General features: G+C 43.7%; 1 protein-coding gene across 3 annotated transcripts in view; it reads right to left on the bottom strand.

Moving 5' to 3' along the window:
• Window positions 1-5,849: 5,849 nt before the first annotated feature.
• POC1A (POC1 centriolar protein A) overlaps window positions 5,850-20,322 on the bottom strand; it is a 59,570-nt gene continuing 45,097 nt past the window's right edge. For 2 of the 3 annotated variants that reach the window (XM_055805321.1, XM_055805323.1), the window contains exons 10-11: window positions 18,810-18,950; window positions 6,142-18,456 (exon numbers count right to left, since the gene is read on the bottom strand). In XM_055805321.1, coding sequence (XP_055661296.1) covers window positions 18,340-18,456; window positions 18,810-18,950 — 258 coding nt within the window. In that variant the 3' untranslated portion in view covers window positions 6,142-18,339. The other variant, XM_055805322.1, reaches the window with a different exon arrangement.

The following is a 20,322-nucleotide window of genomic DNA, read 5'->3' as shown; positions in this document are numbered from 1 at the left end:
CACAAGTACCTCTGCCTTGGTTGTACTGACTGATGCTCACAAGGAACAAGCGCCAAAAGCAAAAGTCTTCACCCCTAACTCCCGGGAAAGCTCTTACCTAGCAAGCCCAACAGGCAGCAAGAAGCATGAGAAGACACTGATGTAGAATGCAACATCTCCTGCCCCCAGGACAAAAGGAACAACGTCCTTTGATGCAACCACAGCCTTTTGGAGAAACTGAGTAACTGGAAGGAATGCGGGAAGCAAAAAAGAAAAAAAAAAAAAAAAAGATAATCCTAGACTTTCATAGGATAAAAACCATCTTGGGTAACTCTGGGTAGCACAAGGCACCTGCTGCACCATACGGACCAGCAGAACCTTTCTTGCTGTTACGGCATCTACACATGGCAGAGCAGATTCACAGAAGGGGAAAAGCAATGATCCTTCCCAGCCCATATCATGCTGCGAGGAGGTTCTCCTCCTGGGAGGATCTCATGGCATCATGCCCACACCAGGGCACATGCTCCCAAGCTGGGAGGGCCCGTAAGATCTGCCCGTTTCAGCTGAGCAGCGATCAGATCTCCAGTTGGGAGATCTGCTCACCAAAGGTTGGCTCTGGCCTTCGGCAGGGCTGTGCAAACACAGGGATGGAAACATTGCCAAGCGCAGCTGCCCCAGGGGGAAGTGAGGCCATGCAGGAGGCTCCAGTCTAGGCAGCTACTTAGCTTAACCCTTTCAATCAGCAGCTGAAAGAACAGCTACCACTGCCGGCACATGCTCCACGCAGCCGCAAGCTCCTGGAGTAAGCAGGGCCAGGCTTTGTAGCACTCCTCACCAGACATTTGCAGAAAAATCCTTGTGCCACACAGAGCACCACTGTATCCTCAGCTTGACCGGTGTCCGGAAGGCGGCAGTGACTTATTAGCTGCATGGAAGATGCCTGCAGGGAGCAGAAACAGCGAAGGAGAACAGAGGTGACAGCGTTTTGGCACTGGGTCATGGCACTGATTCAGCCTAACTGTTTTGTGACAACAAAATGGTGCATTTCCAGCTATATTATGTTATCAGGGAGGAAGAGCTGGAAGGAATATAAAGAAATCTAAGAGTAGCCACTGGGGAAAGACTTCCTTGCAGATGGCAAACTCATGGCCTCAGGCAGCGGTCACCTGGCCTGTCTGAGCTGCAGCTAAGCCCACAATGAGTTACCCTCTGCCAGAACATCCCCAGGTTTTCACGATACTCATCCCCTGCCAGAAACCACCCCACAGCACACTCTCCCAACACAGATGTCAGCACATACCCCCAGTCTTTGCTCAGAAGTGACACAGTGACACCAGTTAACTTCAAGCTCCACCTGAAGCCCTAGGCGACACCCATCACTCCTGCTGATAGCAGAAAGGTGCTCAGCACACCCCCAGCAGCACTGGCTGCTGTGCTACAAGGAGATGGGAAGAAAGTAAAGGATGCTGGAGACCTGTGCTCTGGAAGTGAGCCCACCTCTCTCTTCCCTGCCACACTGCATTCAAATCTCTAATGAGCTCTTTGCCCACAGAACCTGCACTTCGATAGAGGAAGTCATTTATATGCATCTCCCCTGACAAGGAACAGGGGATTGAAGAGTGATGTTTGCCTGTGATGGCACTTCTGTTGCAGAGCTAGAAATAGATCCCAGCTTCCCCAGAGACACACGTAAAACTTCCCAGAGCTCACTAAATCCAGGTGAAATATGCAGATGAGCGTCAATAAGAGAATCTTCTTTCCCATTGCATTTCATTCCCAAAACTACAGCCGATCAGGTCATGTCATTTGCGAAGCACTTGGAGACAAACCATTTCTAAAAGCAAGAGAAGAAATACAGCCTTGCTCTCACGTCACAAGTGACAAACCTTTGCAAAATGATTCGCTTCCCTCCCCTCCTACTCACTCATGTTTCAAAAAAACATTTCGTTCAAAAGCAGCTCTTTAAAGAGGTTATATAATAAGTGATCTGTACCACGAGGCTGGCTAGTTTTAGCCCAGCTACTTAGATCATAGTTGGATTTTATTTTCTAGTTAGCTGGCAGGCTCATGCCCAGTAATGGCCCTGCAGGCAGAGGATGCTCCTGGCCATCTCACTTTCTGGCCAAAAGAGTCAATACCACAGCGTGCTGGTGCTTTTGCCTATTCAGTTATGAGCTCTGCCGTGGTATCTGTTCAATTCCAGCTCCCAGACAGGAAGGAAAGGGGGTAGGGCTTGAAGATTCTTACTTTTTCACAGATCACAGTTATGTTTAACATGCTCCATACTCATAGCAGCCAAAAAGCCATTTGCAGCAGTGCTGGGGTCCCCAGGGGCCAATCTCAGCACAAAGAACTGTTGCTAAAAGTTTAGTGAGGTCATACGTCTGGCAAGTGTAATGGCAACAAATTAAACTACTTTTTAAAGAACTTGGCTTAAAGCATGCCTCAGAGATCCAAAACAAAATCCTTAACTCTTTGTAGCCTCCCCGTGCACAGTTAACCGCCAAGGTTTTCAAGGTTGGGCATACATCACGCAGTGCAAAAGCGATGTCAGCTGAAGTACAAACATCATCCTCCTCCTCACTTGGCTGTTCCACTGCTCTCTGAGTTAACAGGTTCACAAATCAGTTGCTGCAGATGTTCCCAAGTAAAAAAACCGGAAAAATAATGAGCGTAAAAGTGGATTTAACTCACTCTGGAGGCTACTCGGCTACTCTCTCCTCAGCGCTGGTTTTCAGCTGTGGTACTCCATGGAGAGTTAAGCACGGAGCCTAGGGACAGGACAGGCAATAGGATTTGGGCTCCTCAGATATTTTTTTATTTTTGAGGTTATCGCTCAGTGTTTAAGCACAAGGATTATGATTTAAATCTCGTATTTTCCACACCTTACCTGTGTCTCAAGCAATAGCCACCCTTTACAAGTGCTGGTACACATTAAGTTCTGATATTCTACTCCAGATAAGAGGTTGCAAGGAGGAGAAGTGAAGAGAGAGCAAGTTGCTGAGATTTGTGATAAGGAAATGATTGAGATGGGGAGTACTGTCAGAAGAAACTCCCTTCAGATTACCTTTCTTACTACCTAAATCATACAGAGGCTGTTAGATTCCCTTTCCTCCTGACCCTCCTCACCCACCCACTCTCGGTTACCTCTACAATACGCTGTATTGATCAAATGAGTGCTTTTAAGAAGTTGAGTCCAGAAAACTCCCTATGTGCTGTTTTTGGGTGGGGTAAGAGTTAATTTTCTTCATAGTAGCTGGTATTTGTGCCGAAAACAGCATTGATAACACAGGGATGATTTAGTTGTTGCTGAGCAGTGCTTACATAGAGTCAAGGCCTTTTCTGCCCCTCATCCCTACCCCAGCAGCAAGCAGGCTGAGGGGGGAGGGGGGGGGGCACAAGGAGCTGGGAGGGGACACAGCTGGGACAGCTGAGCCCAGCTGGCCAAAGGGATATGCCACACCACATGATGTCATGCTCAGCATATAAAGCTGAGGGAAGAAGGAAGGGGGGACATTTGGAGTGATGGCACTTGCCTTCCCAAGTCACTGTTACGCATGATAGAGCCCTGCTTCCCTGGGGATGGCTGAGCACCTGCCTGCCGAGGGGAAGTGGGGAATGAATTCCTTGTTTGGCTTTGTTCGCACACACAGCTTTTTCTTTACCTATTAAACTGCCTTTATCTCGACCCATGAGCTTTCTCACTATTACCCTTCCAATTCTCTCCCCCACCCCGCCAGGAGGGAGTGAGCAAGTGGCTATGTGGGGATTAGCTGCTAGCTGGGGTTAAACTACAACACCCTACATCTCAATGGCTTGCCCTTCAGCACCTGAGCATCTCATCTGTTTTAGAAGCACAATTAAATCTTTCAAATGGATTCACTCAGAACATTGGAAAAGAAAAAGCATCTATATTGAATGTGCCCAAGCCACTTGTGTTGCCATTCTCCCTAAAATATATAAATGGCTTCTGTGGTCTCTAGGGCATTAGGAACTACACATTAAAAGGAAGCAAAGGTTATTTTTAAAGCAAAGCTTTAAAAACTGAAGAATGTTGGAACAGCTCTTAAATTTTCTTCTCCCCTTTACAACTCCTACCCCAAAGGCCAGTCCACAACATTGAAAATCAAGTTGATAAATTAGGCTCTTGCCACTCATTTTTGTCATCACTTCAGTGCCAGCAGATCTGGGCAGGAACAGTCTTCTCCTACCAGCAAACTGGCTGCATGTACCTGCGAGTCCCCTTCTCCCCACCCATCCGCATCACTACATAAGCTCATTTCAATGAAAATTACGTCAGCCTCTCAGCAAAAAGCCACTGAAAGCTTATAGCAAGAGCATGGAAGAATATCACTGAACTGATTCCATTAGTGTAATCCAAGAGAAAATAATGATTTATCAGACTTAGAACTTGGAAACAGAAAACAAACAGTCTTTGGCAAAGCAGAGAAACTCAGATTTATAATCAACCGAATAAGCATGGAAATGAGAAAGCTCTCAACCTCCTGCAAATGAAAGAGCGAAATATTGTGATAATGCCAACAAGGGGTTCTTAGAGATGTAAAAAGTACTAGGAGGGAAGGAGACAAGAAGCTTCCTGGTGATGGCAGAGGAATGCAAACAGCTTCACCCAGATGGGATGAGGAGTAATATTAACACCACCAAGACACTGTACCAGCAGCCACAGGCTGCAATAGAAACAGGTGGAAAAAAAACCCAAAAACCCCAGAAAAAAACCCACATGGGCTGGCCTTAAGATCTGCTAAGGCCCATGTGAAATAAGGGCTGCAGGCAGTACTCAGGCAAGCACCTGAAATGCCCACAGCACGTCTGGAGAAGGGGGCCCTGGAAGCTGTGAGAGGCTGGCAAGCGGTGGCGGCAGCAGGAGGGACCACCAAGAGTAGGGACTGAACCAGCCTCCCTGCTTGCAGAGGTCAGACAGACAGTGTTGAGGAGGGTTTCATTAACCCTGAGGTGCTCAAGTTCCCACAGCTCATTTCTCCAGGAATGTGGGTAATAAGTTTATTGCAAGAAAGGAGACCTTCCGTACGTGTAAGCAGAAGAGGTGCTGGAGAACAGGATCTCCCAGAAGTCCAAATTCTTGTGCAGCTACATACTGAACACCTGCTAAAGTACTGCAAAAGTCAGGAGGAGCAATGAGGGGAGCAGGGTGAAAGCGTAGGTGTGAGTGATGAGCTATTCAACTGTGAAAACATCTGCAAAATGACCAAAAATTAAAGGCAGTCTGGTGCGAGAAGAGGGAATTTCCACGATGGAGCAAATGCTCTGCTGCTTGGTTGCCTTTCCTCTCCCTCTACCCTGCCTTTTATTTAAGAAGCAGACAAAGACAAAGCAAAATCCGCTTGGAATCCACCCTGCAGCTGACCCACCAGGGCCTCTCTCCCAGCCTCAAGCAACCTAAGCAATTGTTTTTCACACATTGCACAAGGGAGCAGGATAAATCCCACCATCGTGTTCAATCACCTCTGCACAAACACCACGCAGGGTCTGAACTGCTTTGTCAGATCTGCCAGGCACCAGCTGGGACTCGGGTGAGGCAGACCCTTCTCCAGGTGCTGGCTGTGCTGGGACCTCACCTGCCTGCTGTGGTCTGAGAACAGAGGTGAACTCCCACTGCCCAAAATATCTTGGGAGTTCTTTGCTTGTCACCTACGGCCAGCACATACCTCAGCAACAAGCCTAACACAGCTTGTGCCAGACGTTTGGCAACTCCAAGATGCTTAAATATTTTACAACTAACTCAGCAGCACCAAAGGCAGTAGAGATCCAACCTTCCCAGTTAGCAGTCAGATGACACGCTTGCTGCTATATCTCTGGAAAACACAGGAGATCACAATCATTATCCACACTTATGAATAAAATATTCCTTTTATTTTAGTAAATCAACAAGGCTTATTTACACATAAAATAACTGTACATTGCAATTGAAAAACAGCTTGTGCTCAAAATGGTTAAAGCAAGTCACACACAGTCTGTCAGGAACACAAACAACCTCAAACCTCCCAGCGCCTTCGGCTCCCATCCTCTCCCAGGAAATCAGCTCTTTTTGTTCTGAATGATTTTCTGCTGATTCTCAAGACATTCCTTCAGCTTGTCTTCAGTGAGCGTCAGCCTCTGTTCCAGGATAGCAACAGTCTGCAAAATAAAACGAAAGCTGCTGTTGAGCTGCTCACCAAGACAAGCTACGTACTGTAGTCTCAATGGTGTAATAAAATGCTAATTCACAGGAGTATTTTGAGGTATTTCAGGGCTGTAACTCCACTTATCAGCATTTCAGCAGGGCAGAGCCCCACACAACTTCAGAGAGGAGCAGAAGCTGCCAGGCATGAAGCTTTCCTGCAGACAACACTGATCACCTGTTCCAGCACTCAGTGCTTTCAAACCAGGCTCTGCGTTTCCTTTCACGGACAGGTTCCGTCCTTCCATGTTCATGAGCCACCAGACACTGTTCTGCTAACGAGAGACAGAAGTCTGGAACAGTTTTGCCCAGTTTTAGCTTTGATATTGCCTCGCTGTTTCTGATTCTTTCCTCCTTTCCCTGAGTGCCATTGGTTTGATGCAATTAAAACACACAAAACTTGCTGGACAAGCATGATGACAAGCAAGAAAACCCTCCCAGCACAAGACAGTGCAAGAGGTGATGGAGTGGAACTGAAACCCAAAGTGGCAGCATCTACCCTCACCATAACGCCTGAATATTTTTGTGTAATCCAGTTACCCCACAAAGGAGTGTTACATCTCTCTCCTCAAGCTGAAGTCATCATGTACAGGATGCACAGGAAGAACATTTTAACCACGTGGCAATAAAAGCTTCTGCTGAAAACCTTTTATTGATCACTCCAAGGTAATCAAGGGACCTGGCTATGCACAACTGCTTTCAGCTTCCAAAGACACCAGAACAGCTGATAATAGGCGGTGATGATTTAATGCTTTAATATCCATAAACTTATCAGCAACAATCAATAGCTTCACATTTTGAGCATTTTTACTGCATAAATAACTTCCTGTGTTAAAAACAAAGGATGCTCGGATCCTTGGACTTTAATAAAGTAATTCAAATAAACTCGGACAACTGCTGTTTGTATAGAAGTTATACATAGAAAGCCTTTTAATAGCACATTTCGTAAGCACATCTCTAAGTGCCTGACAAAAGAAAGCAGGTCTCATTATCCCCATTTTACAGCTGGGGAAACGAAAGCACAAAGAGAGGAAATAGCTTGGCTAAGGCCACTTGAGACTAGGAAAAGTCTCCCATAAAATGATTCAGGGAATGAGACGAATGGGTGGCAGGGGGAGAAAGCAAGAAATAGTAAAAACAACACCAAGCACCATGGCAAAGCCATCTTGCAAGACTGTGTATCCACAATGTCAGAATATAATGCACCCTAGTTTTCCTTCTGTTCAAAGCTTATTTCTGCTTCACATGTACCACTGACCTGTGACAAGGCAGAAGTGCTAACTCCTGCTGCCTAATGCAGCATTGCTGCAACTGTAGAAAGCTTCACCTGAAAGAAAAAACCCTGCACTGCTTAAATATTCCTGTGGGCTACAGCATTAGCTTCATTTAAGTTTTTTCCTCCTCTATTGCCACCCCTCTGAGGCACAAAAACTGCAGTACACAGAGAAGCAGAAGAAAAGTTGTGGAGCCGGCAGGTGATGTCCCACATGTCCTGGAGCCAGCAGGAGCCCTCCCGTCTATTCAAAGGAGAGAGGAGAGGGGGAGGATTTCATCTTTTTCTTATCCAGCCATGCTATTGCCTAGTGGCTGTCCTACAGAAGTCAGGAGTAAAGCTACTCAGGGCAGAACACAGCAGGCTGAATGTCTACCAGGGGGTTACAGCAAAGATCCTATCCTGCAAACAGCCAGACAGAGAATGAAAAGCAGTAGGGATCCTGGCTTTTCCATTTGAAAAAGAACTAGTAACTCAAGACTGTTCGAAAAAGGGTCTCTGTGTGTGTGTGAAACATTGCATCAAATTTCCTTTAGAAAGATAATCAACTGAACTAATGTCCTGGTCACACTGCCCTGTTAGAAGCAAAGCCCCAGATTACTTGTGGTTCCTATATCCCAAGATTTACTGCCACCACAATCCTGCCATTACACACAGCACTGTAAGACTAAGCGCAAGTAAAGCAGATTTCAGAAAGCGCTGGATTTGTGAAAAAGCTGTAAGGAAAATGTTTATTGGAATGGAAATTGCTTGTAAGTATAAGCAGAAAACTCATAGTGAGTATTTTTTGGAAACTGAAAGTGGAAAAGTAGCAGTCAGAAGCGAAATCCAGGAAGTCCAAAGTAGGAACTGATGACTACAGTCCATTTAGACTTGAGTGTGTGATGCCCAAAATACACAGGGCATCTGACATCCTAGGAAGGTAAGGGAAAGCACAAATACTGCCCAGCTGCTCTTAGTGCTATATTGCAACTTAGACACAAAAGAAAAGCTCCTTTTATTAGCAGCTGACAGTTTTACAATATTTCCATGTTACTATTTATAAAGCAAGTCCTTGTCGGTAGGCAAATTAAATTGCGTCCATTCAACTCCTGTATGTTTTTGCTATTGCTTTTCAGAAGATAACGAACCAAAAATTAAGCTTGATTCAGCGAGGATTCACTGGAGCCAGGCTTGCACTGGAGCTGTTTCTCTGTGGCAGGATCTGGGCTTCCTGTTGTGTCAGAAGCACAGCACATGTCTCCATTACGCACCGGGGAGTAAATGCTGGATAATTTATTAAAGTCCTGGCTCAGATCAGCAGAAGGGTAACAGCTTAGGCTTAAATGAGAAGAAAAATCTTTTTCTTTTTTTTTTTTTTTTTTAAAAGGAGTATTTCTGACATTACAGTAATATCCTGAGCATCACTATGGACACCAGAACAGAATATGGAATTTTTCACACAAAAGAAAACTTACTTAAATCACTCCTACCAACGCTTCCTGCAACATTTGTCTTCATTCATCTTCGCAGACTTAGCCTAGAAAAAAACTGCTCTTCTCTTTGGAAACATGAAAAAGAAACTATGTAGAAGAAAGTAAGTTGCCTCCTATTTACTTTTTAAGTTCTAGGGAATATTCAGCTCCATCCTCCCCCAGGACACCTGAACTGAAGCACCCAATAGTCTTGATGACAAGCCCCCTATGCTATTCCTCCACGTTATTTTCACTCCCTCAACCCAAATAATAGCAATTTGTGACGCTGTTCCAAGATGCCTTCATCAATATATTTCCCTTAGTCCCTGTTATACATTTCCCTGTCTGGTTAAGTAGCTGAGACAATTTAAGAACCTCTAGCCGCAAGGTCGAGGCTTTTGCAGTGGCCCTGGGGGGGCAATCTGTCCTGCCTCTTCTGAGGACTAGATAAGGGAACCAGGTGCTAACTGAATGCCAACAGAAACCAGTTCTACAACTGCCAAAGGAAACCTGAAAAGCCCAGGCCAGAGCGAGCAAGCAGGAGGCCATCAGCAACCCTCTGGAGTGGTGGTGGAAGCCCTGGCCGAGACACCCACCTAGACAAAAAGCTCCTCAGTACCTAAAGCAGTACTTAACCTGGAGCGGGGGCAAGGCAGGCAAGAGCACGGGAATACTGGAACAACGTTAGGCTCACCCTGCTAAGGGAGAGCTCTGCAAACAAAAAGCTGCAGCTCCTGCCCTGCCAGCATGTGGGTTTTCAGTGTGCCACTCACACTGGCTTTGACTGAGGTAGCACACACACCACCATGGGGGGTGTAACACTGCTCCGGTTGATCCGCAGTACCTGTGGGATGCCCGAAAAAAGATGTATTGATACAACAGTTACTCACATCAGGTAACAACAACTGGGCTGAGCCTACAATGGACAAGCCTGCACACCAACTGCAAAGAAGATGAGCTTTTAGCCATGTGCAGGCGAAGTATTACACCTGCACTCCTATTCCCATCATCATTTCATAACATATAATCCCTCTTTTCCATTATCTTGAAGGAGGCAGAAGTAGCTTCCTAGCTTTACTTAAGTAAAGAAGATTCTTAAAGGTTTGCTCCCCCATTTTTACTAAGCATATGTTAAAAAAGATTTTGCAGAGCACTAACATACCAAGTAGCCCAAGAAAAAACTTTACTTCTACCTCTTCGGATTTCTCTTTCCAATCTGACATGTTAATTTATGAAGACAGCATTTTCTTTTCAATTTAACAAAAAACGCACCTGAAAAAGTATACGCAAGAAATGCAGAAGTTTAGAAGTTTCTGTGCACTCAGCTTTCCTAGTCCACTGTGTTAGTACAAAGAGAGACTTAGGATGCCTTTCAAGAGCTACAGTGAAGACTACAGATGGCCCATGGATTTGCAGAATAAGACTTGTCAAGTTTGACCTCAAGCTGCACACTTAAGAGCTCTGCCCTCTGTAACAAACAACGCCAACACTGGTTTGTTTTCAAAGAGCTAAATGCCCTGCTATAACTTCTTATGATTTTCCCCCAAAATAGTAATTTCAGAACCCATGTCAGTCCCAAACATGGCCAAGAAGTACAGCAAGTAAACTGCATCACAAATATGCTGCCTTAGCATCCAAGGGTCTCTCAGCAAGTGCTAATGAGCGGGTTCAGAGGTACCTGTGTACCTCTAGGGCACAAATTATGACACCTGGACCACAGATGGCTGCACAGCATTGAGGAGACCTGGTGGCGCTATATGGGAAAGCAAAAACAGCCTTGCAAGAAAGAAGTACAGCTGCCAACCTTCAGATGCACCAGTTAAAGCCAGTAATACGGACAAGAAAAGGTCCTAGTTACTGTATGCAGATCACTAACATGGTACCTCCAACACCCACCAAATACAGTCCTGAGCATAAAAGCAGTCCTATGCAGGAAGAGGAATAAACAAATAGCCAGGTAAATTAAACTTGGGAGCCCTTTCTCTAATGCAACATATGAAATAAACTACCACAGGAACAGTCTGCACTGAGGTAGCTCTACCTACCTTTCACAGGAAAAAGGTTAACTCCTTCCACCACCAGCAGTTCAAAATACCAAACGCCAGCTGCAAGATTAGAAGGCTCATGGGAGAATTCATGCAGCAAAAGCCACCGAGATTCAAGCATGAACCTGTCTGGTAAGAAGCAGCCTTTGCTCCTATCATACTAAGTTTTGCCCTGACTTGCTGTCAGCCTCCCTTCAGTCTGAGCAACTACACCTAGTGAAACTCAAAGCAGACCCCTGCTATTACTAAGCACGCTTAAAGCAAGCTAGGCTGCCCTCCTCCTGGGCAAATCGTACCTTAACACAGTTTTGAGACGGGACCTGACACAGCTACCGATGTTCAGTATGCTCTGAAGCACGTTCAGCTAAAGCTGGCAGTTCAGGCTCGCCAAGGACGTAAACCTCCCATCTCACAGTATAACCAGGTACGAAGCCTTCGCAGTTATTAACACTATGCATGCAAGGCTCTCTGCGTGTCAGGACTAGCCCTACTGTAGTGGTCAAAGCCTTAATCTCAGAGATCAAATACATAATTAGGTGGTTTGTGGTGTTTATTGGTTTGTTTTTTTTAACATGAAATGATTTCTAAGAGAAATGATAGCTCTTCAACTGCTTAGACTAAAACAAGATCTGCTACCCCAGAGACATTTAAAGTAAGTTCTGTAGCTCCTCACCATCTCAACTGCTTTGAATGCAAACTCAAAGGTGAATTCTCACAAAACCTATTTGCATAGAATATTTCACACCAGGCTGGTTTATGGATAGCATATTGATTATTTCAGAATGAAGATGACAGCTCATCTAGTGTTTCAGTCTTCCCCTCAATCTTTCTTTAATACAGCATCATGAATTTTTCTGGGTTTACTTTGTAACACACTTCCAATTACACAAACTCTTGCATTTGTACTAGAAAACACTTGACCTCAGCATGGCTAGGCAGGAAGGTACCGGTCAGTGCTGCTGCCCAGCTGCTGGTCAGGAATTCCTGCACGCCCCCTCAGTTTTTGCACATTCATCCAATGTCACTGTTAGGTCATAGGGATTAGGAATACATGACAATGCTTGCAGAAATCCAAATGCTAGCACTAACCCGGCCTCATCAGGATCCCTATGCAGAGCTCCAGATCCTAAACAGCCTCCATGTCTTGTTCTCCAGTGCACAGCATAAGAGCTCACAGTGCTACCAGCTCTCTTCAGCCAACAGACAGGTGCTACTCACAACACTTGAAAAGTAAAGGGTTTTTTTTTTTACATTTAGCAACCCAAAGCACTACAAGAAGGAAGTAGTTTTAAAAATCTGAAACCAGCATTTCCCAGCTAAGCCCACCTTACTATTATTGGGAGGGTGGCGAGGCGCTGGCCCAGGGTGCCCAGGGCAGCTGTGGGTGCCCCATCCCTGGCAGCACCCAAGGCCAGGCTGGACGGGGCTGGGAGCAGCCTGGGCTGGGGGGAGGTGTCCCTGCCCGTGGCAGGGGTTGGAACTAGATGATCTTTAGGTCCCTTCTAACCCAAACCATTCTGTGATTATCAGCTGCCATCTCTCCAGTACGCTCCACTTTCTGTAGATGCTTGAATCACAGTTAACCAATCTTTAACTAAATTATAGGAGCAACTTCGGTCTACTGCATGAGTCTATTCATGCAGCAGACTCAGTACAGCAACGAGCGATCACTTGCAGTGCTCCTTGTGCTTTTTACAGTAGGAAAACCATACAAGAGTAGCTAAAAATTCTAGAATTTTCTATTTTGCCAGACCAAGCAGCATGGTCAATACCAGTATCACAGTGATCAAAGGGACCCTGGAGGACAGAAAAGGATGTCCTTTGTATTAAATCAATCCCGGCCACAAAGATGAGCCACAGGCTCTGCCAGTTTCTTCCACACAGTGCGGGGACAAGGCACACAAACCATCTGTAACTGAGCCTTTCCATTTACAGCCCTCTTACTAAAAATGGTTCATCACTCATCTCTGCTGCTTCTGTCTTGACAGTTATCCACCAAAGCTAAACTGATAGCACTTGCATCAGATCCTGAAGTTTCTGGAAGGAATAGATGCAGGCTTCTGCACAGGTAGGGGCAGCTTGCTTGGTGCAGAGCTCCTAGACCTCTGGGGCTAGACCAGCACAGCAAAAGGAGGCAGGAGACTTCAAGTTTCATCACACAGTATGAAAGTTATGATGAACTACAACAAAATATCCAAGCACATACCATGACAGCAACTGCACAGTATAGAGGTTAGAACCCCAAATGACTAGAGGTCTCCCCCAACCACAAAGACTTCAAAGACCTTCCATATCCTTCCCCTGACCTACCTCTGAAAGGATGCAAATCACTCTGCTGAATTCACCCAGCTGCTGGTACCCAGTGACTGAGTAACAATTTATATTTGTCTTTAAGGTCTACTTAAGAAAACAATCCTCCCCATTGAAGGATAATAGAAGGTGAAGGTCCTGTGGACCTCTAGAAAGATGATCAGCTGAGAATCCAGCCTTTAGACAGTGTCCTGCTAATACAGCAGTATCCCTAGAAGTTAATTTAATTTAAACAGTCTTAGAAAGAAAAAATACGTATTTGCATCGAGACTTAAGAGATTTTGTAACAAGCATATTTTTGAAGTGAATTTTAGAAAAAAAGTAGCTCTAATATTAAACAGAGGACTGGCAACAACCATGGTACTTCATTTTGTTTTGAGTGAGAGATCAAAGCTACTGTATCTCCAAGAGATGGCTTTGATTCATGAGAAATAGCCTTTATGTCCTTTAAATTAAGATTTAAAAGGCAAGCTTATCTGGCATTTCACAGATTTTTCAGATGGGAACATGTTTCTATTAGTGTTTTGGTTTTGAGGCCATTTATTTTGAAGTAAGAACGGCTTGCACTTTTTCCCCCGTGTGTTGGGTCCACCTGTAGCCAGTGGGTGTTCAGGGCTTGAGAGCAACACAGAAACCAAGTCATTTGTGTAAGGCAGAGGTAGCAGTGCTTATGACCCAAATGAGAAAAGAAGTTCTTCTTGACTTGTAACTACTTGAAGTCATAAAAGCATTTATTCTGCTAAACCAGTTGCTTAACTTACATTCAGTACCTCACAGAAGAGAGGGGCCACATTAATTCCTCACCAACATAGGCTTTGGAGACCACATCTCAAAACAAAACAAAGACTAAAAAAATCTGCTTTTACTTGTTTTCTTTATAAGCATTGCACACACAAACATCTTCAGTTTTAATTAAGCAGCAACTCACTTGTGTCCAAATCTTTTTTTATGCTAAAGAACTTTATTTAAAAAATTCTTCTCCTCCCTCCCTCTGCAATCTTTTCTGGAGTGAAATAATCCTTTAATCTTACATGAGCTTCAGTTCAGGCTTGGATTATTTTACATATTCATCAAGCCTTCTCTGTTTCACTGTTGTGTTTTCTCCCAGCTTAATGCAAGATTAGTTTGGGGAAGTATATAAAGCTGTTTCCTGTGGGTGGATTATCGCAGCTATTTATGAATTTTTATGCTAACCTGATTCTGAACTCTTTGTTTGGAGCAGACATCTTCCTTCCCATATAAAACCAGCAGCTTTTGCCTCGGTGCCCACTGCCCACCAGTGCTACAGATTACCAGAGTGAACATGGCAGCTGCAGGTGTTTGGAGTGAGCACGAGAGTACACAAATTTTTGAAGATGTCATTGCAAATGCAGGTTTTCCACTGCAGCCAAGATGGTCACTCACAGATGATCGATCTTCTTTCAGAAATGCAGAAATTCAGCTGCTAGGGCAAAAATGCACTTGACCCAAGTAAACTCTTACTATGTGCTCCATTTTTGTTTCAGCCAAAACACGCCTTTCTGTTCCAGGAAGTTATCCAAGAGATAAAATCACCTTGTTTAAGGGAAAACTTTAATATTCAGCCCACCTCTTTATATAGGCACTGAGATACTGAGATCCAGCCTTTGATAAAAAAAATATAAATTGACAAACAATTTACATTTTCTTCCTTTTCACATCTCTAAAATGCCAGTAAAGAACAGGATTCTTCAACACGGAGACACTGACAAGATACTCTGCTGCAGGAAAGGTAGGAGCAAAGCATCTGTATTATTTATTACTCTCACCTTCCTGATTCCTTTGCCAGATTTGAACTGCCTGCTTTCCTACAAAGGGGGACAAGGGCATCTAAGTAATCCAAAACTACTGGAAATGACTGGCTTATGTCTGGATCCCAACTTCACTCCGTCCTTCAAGGCAGCAGCATTAAGCATGTGCTGCTCTTCTGAAAAAGGCAGTCAAACATTAACTTCTTTATTTGCACGTGAAGTATGGCCAAACACAAACCACGTTTAGAAAAATTATCTGAAGACCCTTGTCAGGTCACATTAGACCACTTTCTTAGAAGTAAAACAAAAACGTCCTGACAGAGTTCTGGTGAAGAAGAAAAGAGGAAGGTTTTATTCAAAGACCAGTTTAAAGAAAGTTGCCAACACTTTAAAGAATGAAATAACAGCACAAAGTCAACAACATAAAAGTGAAGCTTTATAAATCTGAGAGGGCCATATCTATTTGCTAGAGCGGTTAATGCTAGATGTGGTACCCAGCAGCCATGGGTTTCCTCCGACCCATCCTTCTCTAGTAAGCGCTGAAGTGCCGAACTGAAGGAGCAAGTCTGCTCAGGTGCATCCTGCTGCGCAGGGCACAACGCCTCAGCGCCTCTACTTGTGGTTGGTGCCTGGCAGGAAGAGACCCCTTAATGGAATACACACAATCCTGCTGTCTCTAAGTACATGACACCCCACTTCATCTGGAAATCTATTGCCAACAGAGGGAAGGTACTGATAATTGGTGAGCGGCAGAAAATGCATCTTCAAGTGTGCGGCTCCGAACAAAGCTGTGCACTGGCAAGAGATGACAGACTTCAGCTGATGTCTTCCCATTAAATCTTCCAGCAGAAATTTAATGCATTTTCTCTCCTTTCCACTTTCACATCATACTACGTTTAACATGATAAACCTTGAAAGGATAGCTATGCAAAAAATACTAGGAAAATAAATCAGGTTTGTTATTTGCATGATTTCCTGAAGTAGTTTATCATAACTTTAAGTTTCCCTTACTGGTACATTACATCATGTTAACAGTGCTGGAAACTATGACAAAAAGAGCACAGGAACTCAAGGTACCACATCAGAAATATAACCAAGCTCCCATACAAACTTTAAATTCCTGAAAAACCTACGAATGTCTCTATCAAATAGAGGGTTTCTGGAAATATCGCAGGCACTCTGTCCTCTTCCTTTAACCCATATGGCCCTGCTTATGCCATGGGAGTTCTCTTTTAAACAAACAGCACTCAGGAATTACGAACTAATGATTTATAACAGCGTACCAGCAGCATCCTCAGCCCTCCTCCAAGAAAGGAAAAATACTGACATCTATTAGGTGTCTATTAGGTGACATCTATTATTTATGAAAGCTTTTTGTTCCATTTTCAAAGCAGCAGTGGTGTCCCCCTTCGACAAAAAGAAGTCAGCAGGCCCAAATCTGCCATATAAACCACACAATGTTGGTTTGAACCTGCTGCTAGGGAGCAGCACCCAGTTGTACCTTGGCAGAAATGGCTAGGAAAGACAACCAACGCACCACCACCTGCTGCTGTTTCAATTTCATTTGGATCTCTGCTAGCCATCTGCACGCTATGGCTCTTCCCAGTCACCAACTGCACAAAAGAGGGATAACAGGGGCTTTCAAGGTACCACATCAGAAATATAACCAAGCTCCCATGGAGCTAACGAACTATAAATTCCTGAAAAACCTACAAATCTCTCTATCAAACAGAGGGTTTCTGGAAATATCACAGGCACCCTGTCCTCTTCCTTTAACCCATATGGCCCTGCTTATGCCATGGGCAGCCAGAGCTGCATTCCCCTCTCTGTTACACACCATCAGCATTGGAAAAAACAAAGTTTAGCTATGCAAGCAGACGCCCTCCAGAGTTACCTTCCACAGCTCTGTCTCGCTACCTGCCAGCATCCCTCCTCTTTGAGGAACCTCCTCCCTTACTCTAGGAATGAGGGCTTCTTCCGGGCTCATTTGCTTAAGTTTGTTTGGTGTTGGTTTGTTTCGCTGTTAAATATAAAAACCTTGGCATGAAAATGAAGAATTATGAAACCATTTCAACGGTGCGTCAGGAACATCTACTTGTACAAATGCATTAAGATGGTGTTAATACAAAATACAACATACAAAGATTAGAACCAATGGGAAATTAAGTACTTCAAGGATGGCAAAAAAAGCTACAAAAAAGGTAAGAGGCTGCTGAATGCAGAGTTACTCAAGGCAGATTTTTCGTTTTTTACTATTTCAGGCCTATTTCCAATTTTATCCTATAGCCTACTAATTTATTCCTCCCCCACTGATCTCAATTTCTCTTTCTGCTAGGTTTAAAATAACATTTGGAATTTTCTACAGTTACATCTTCAAGAGATGTTTGCATTGCTTATATCTAGTTTAAATCCCACACATACTGTTTACTGCAATATTTGCCTTCTCTAAACACCTATGAGGTTGAAAACGAGACATTACACATTCATCATCAGAAGCGGGGATCTGATTTATGTAATGAAAGATAACGATCACATTCCAAACTTACTAGGGAGAGGTAAAAAGGGTAAGAAAGTATTTTGTGTATACACTGGGTTGCATTTTACTCACAAGCATGAGGGCCCAATGTCATACAAGATTTTTTCCTCCCCCCTCCAGCATTCAGCTTTTTAGAGATCACAGGAAAAGTGCTTTTTTGCATTTCTGCCAAATTAACTTAAATACCTTTTGGTTTTCACCCTACACTATTTCAGACTGTCTGTAGTCCTGGAATGTTTTTTAATCCTTCAGTCAGCCCTACTTCAATCCCCCAATGGGCCCTCCAACCCATCATCTCACACTTTTTGACAAGTACTTCTTCTCAAGAGCAGAGAGCTAACTCAGACTAGTTATTAGTACGTTCAATATCGAGTGTTCAAGACCTGCTTGTTCTGCCTCAGAAACAACACTCAAACTCACAGAAAAACACTCCCACACAGATTTTTCCATCCTACGACCACAGTCTCAGCTACAGGAGATTACCAATGTTTACTATCCCATGCTTTCTCCCTGCTTCTCACATACCTCAAAAATACACAATGAAATTCAGCCCTAGACAATAATCAGATGGTATTTCTTCACAGGAAGAATGAGAAGTTATTTAAACAAAAAACAGCTCTATCCCCACATTCTTAATAAGTAAACACATACTGTGATGATCACCATTAATGGCTGGTACTGTTCAAGCATTGCTTAGTGACTCTGAGGAAGAACTGCATGTTAACACTTCAGCAAGGGATTAGCTGTCTGCTAGCTGTGGGTGAAAAGCATGTTTCAGAGATGAGGCACAGAAGGGCCCAGACTTGTTGATGGGAGGAGAACACTGCAGAAATTGGACTGTGTAGGTGAACGCTGGGTGGGGGAGAGGAGCGGGATCTGAACAGAATTTACCTGGGAGAGAGGAGACAGAGATTATTCACCAAAAGAGAGTCCTACTGCCAACCACTCCTTTAGGCATCACTTTAGATAACTCTTGGCTAATAGGACAGGGTACCAGAGCTAGCTCAAGTAGCACTCTGCTACACTGCAGCATAAAGGAATTCGGGGAAGAGCAAGACGCAACCTGGAAGTCAATGTGAGGGAACTGACAGAAGCTGACAAGGATGAAGACAGATTCATTAAAAAAACTAAAAGGCAGAGGTTTTGAACTAGTCACACTCATTCTATGAAACTACTGCAAAACATTCCCAGTTCTCCCAGTCAGAGGTTCCCCTTTTATTACAAAATTAAACAGCAAACCATACCTGAGTCAGAACATCCAACTGTCCCATAATATGCTCCAAGGTAGTTGCAAGACTGCTCTCCTCCTCTTGCTGCTCGTGGTTCCTACCAGAATCCTGCATTTTTGTTTTCTTAAGATGAATACCACAATCCATTTCTGATTGCTAGAAAAATAATCAGACATAATCTGTTATTGAGATGCAAACAACTGGAGAAGGATTTCTGTTTCACGGAGGGTAAACAGTGAAGAACAGTTTATGTTGGGACATGCTATTAAAAGCAGGCAAAGGAGAAAAGGAATTGGTCTTGCCACAGCTGGAAAAGGAAAAGTTGCTACAGAACTTCTCTGCCTTCCCCAGGTGGAGGGTTTTTTCCTGGGTTCTTTGTGTGTGTTTTTGTTTGTTTTTAAATCTCCATCAGGAAAGGCAAACCTTAGATAACAATCTTGAAGCAATCCTGCAAGGTTAAAGTCTCATAGGTGCAAAGAGCTCTGGCATGTTCATGTGGTACACAGGCATAGACTGTACAGGTAAACGAAGACTTACTGGAGCCACATAGAATCACTACATCCAAATTATAAGAATTAAGTAAGCTTCACAGAGGAGTCCAATTACTTCAACAGTAAAGTAAAAGCCTCTCTCCATGTTTGGTAGTTGTAAGAAGGATGCTGTACCGCAGTTAAATTCAGCAGAAGCAAGATGTTCCAAGATGCATTAAAACAGGCAGCTTTGATTTAGTAATTTTAATTTTGTTTGTATCTTGAACTGGTTTTCCCTCCTCAATGAGGTTAAGAACAAGTTTACTTTGAAGTTTCAATTTCAACTGTTTTAGATATGCAAGCTCAAGTATTTCATTCTGAATAAATTAAGTGTTAAAAGCACAAATAGATCTCTACTAGAGAACTTATTTTTCTTTCCTTTTCTTTCAAACTGTTATCTTTATCTTTCTTCTAGAACAAACACTATTTGCATTATTTACTTGCATTACCACCAGAGGTAGTTCAGAGAAGTTTATGTAACTAAACAAGGTAGCCAACAGATTGAGCAATTGCAGATTTAAATTTCTCAACTTATGCTAACAGACAAGATTTGAATCTAAAGCCAAGATCACAGCACTCAAAACATGGTTCTCCACGGCCTGGTGCAGCTCCATCCCATGCACTTACTACTCACATATATGACTGAAGTTTGGAAGTCAACAAAGCAGCAAGGAATTCTGACAGACTGAAAAATGGTCTCTAGAAGTTCTCCCACATGTGCTTTTTCTATGCAAGAAATGAAGAGTTGCTTCCATCTCCTCTCTCATATGCACTACTACAAATGCATTTCTCATCAGCACTGTACCGCTTTACCTGCTCACCTCTACATTTGATGCCAGCTGTATGCAGATCTGCAACTAAGCTGCAACAAGACCTTTGACCAGCTCAAAATTTTAAACGCAAAACTGTTTAGTGGGTTATGAAGATACATACACACACATGTATGTGCATACACACACAACAAAGAGATGTATTTAAAAAATAAATACATATAAAAA

Source organism: Falco peregrinus, chromosome 5 (genome assembly GCF_023634155.1).
Source record: "Falco peregrinus isolate bFalPer1 chromosome 5, bFalPer1.pri, whole genome shotgun sequence".
Lineage (NCBI taxonomy): Eukaryota > Metazoa > Chordata > Aves > Falconiformes > Falconidae > Falco > Falco peregrinus.
The sequence above is the reverse complement of the archived record's forward strand: the minus strand, read 5'-3'. Positions and strand labels throughout refer to the sequence as shown.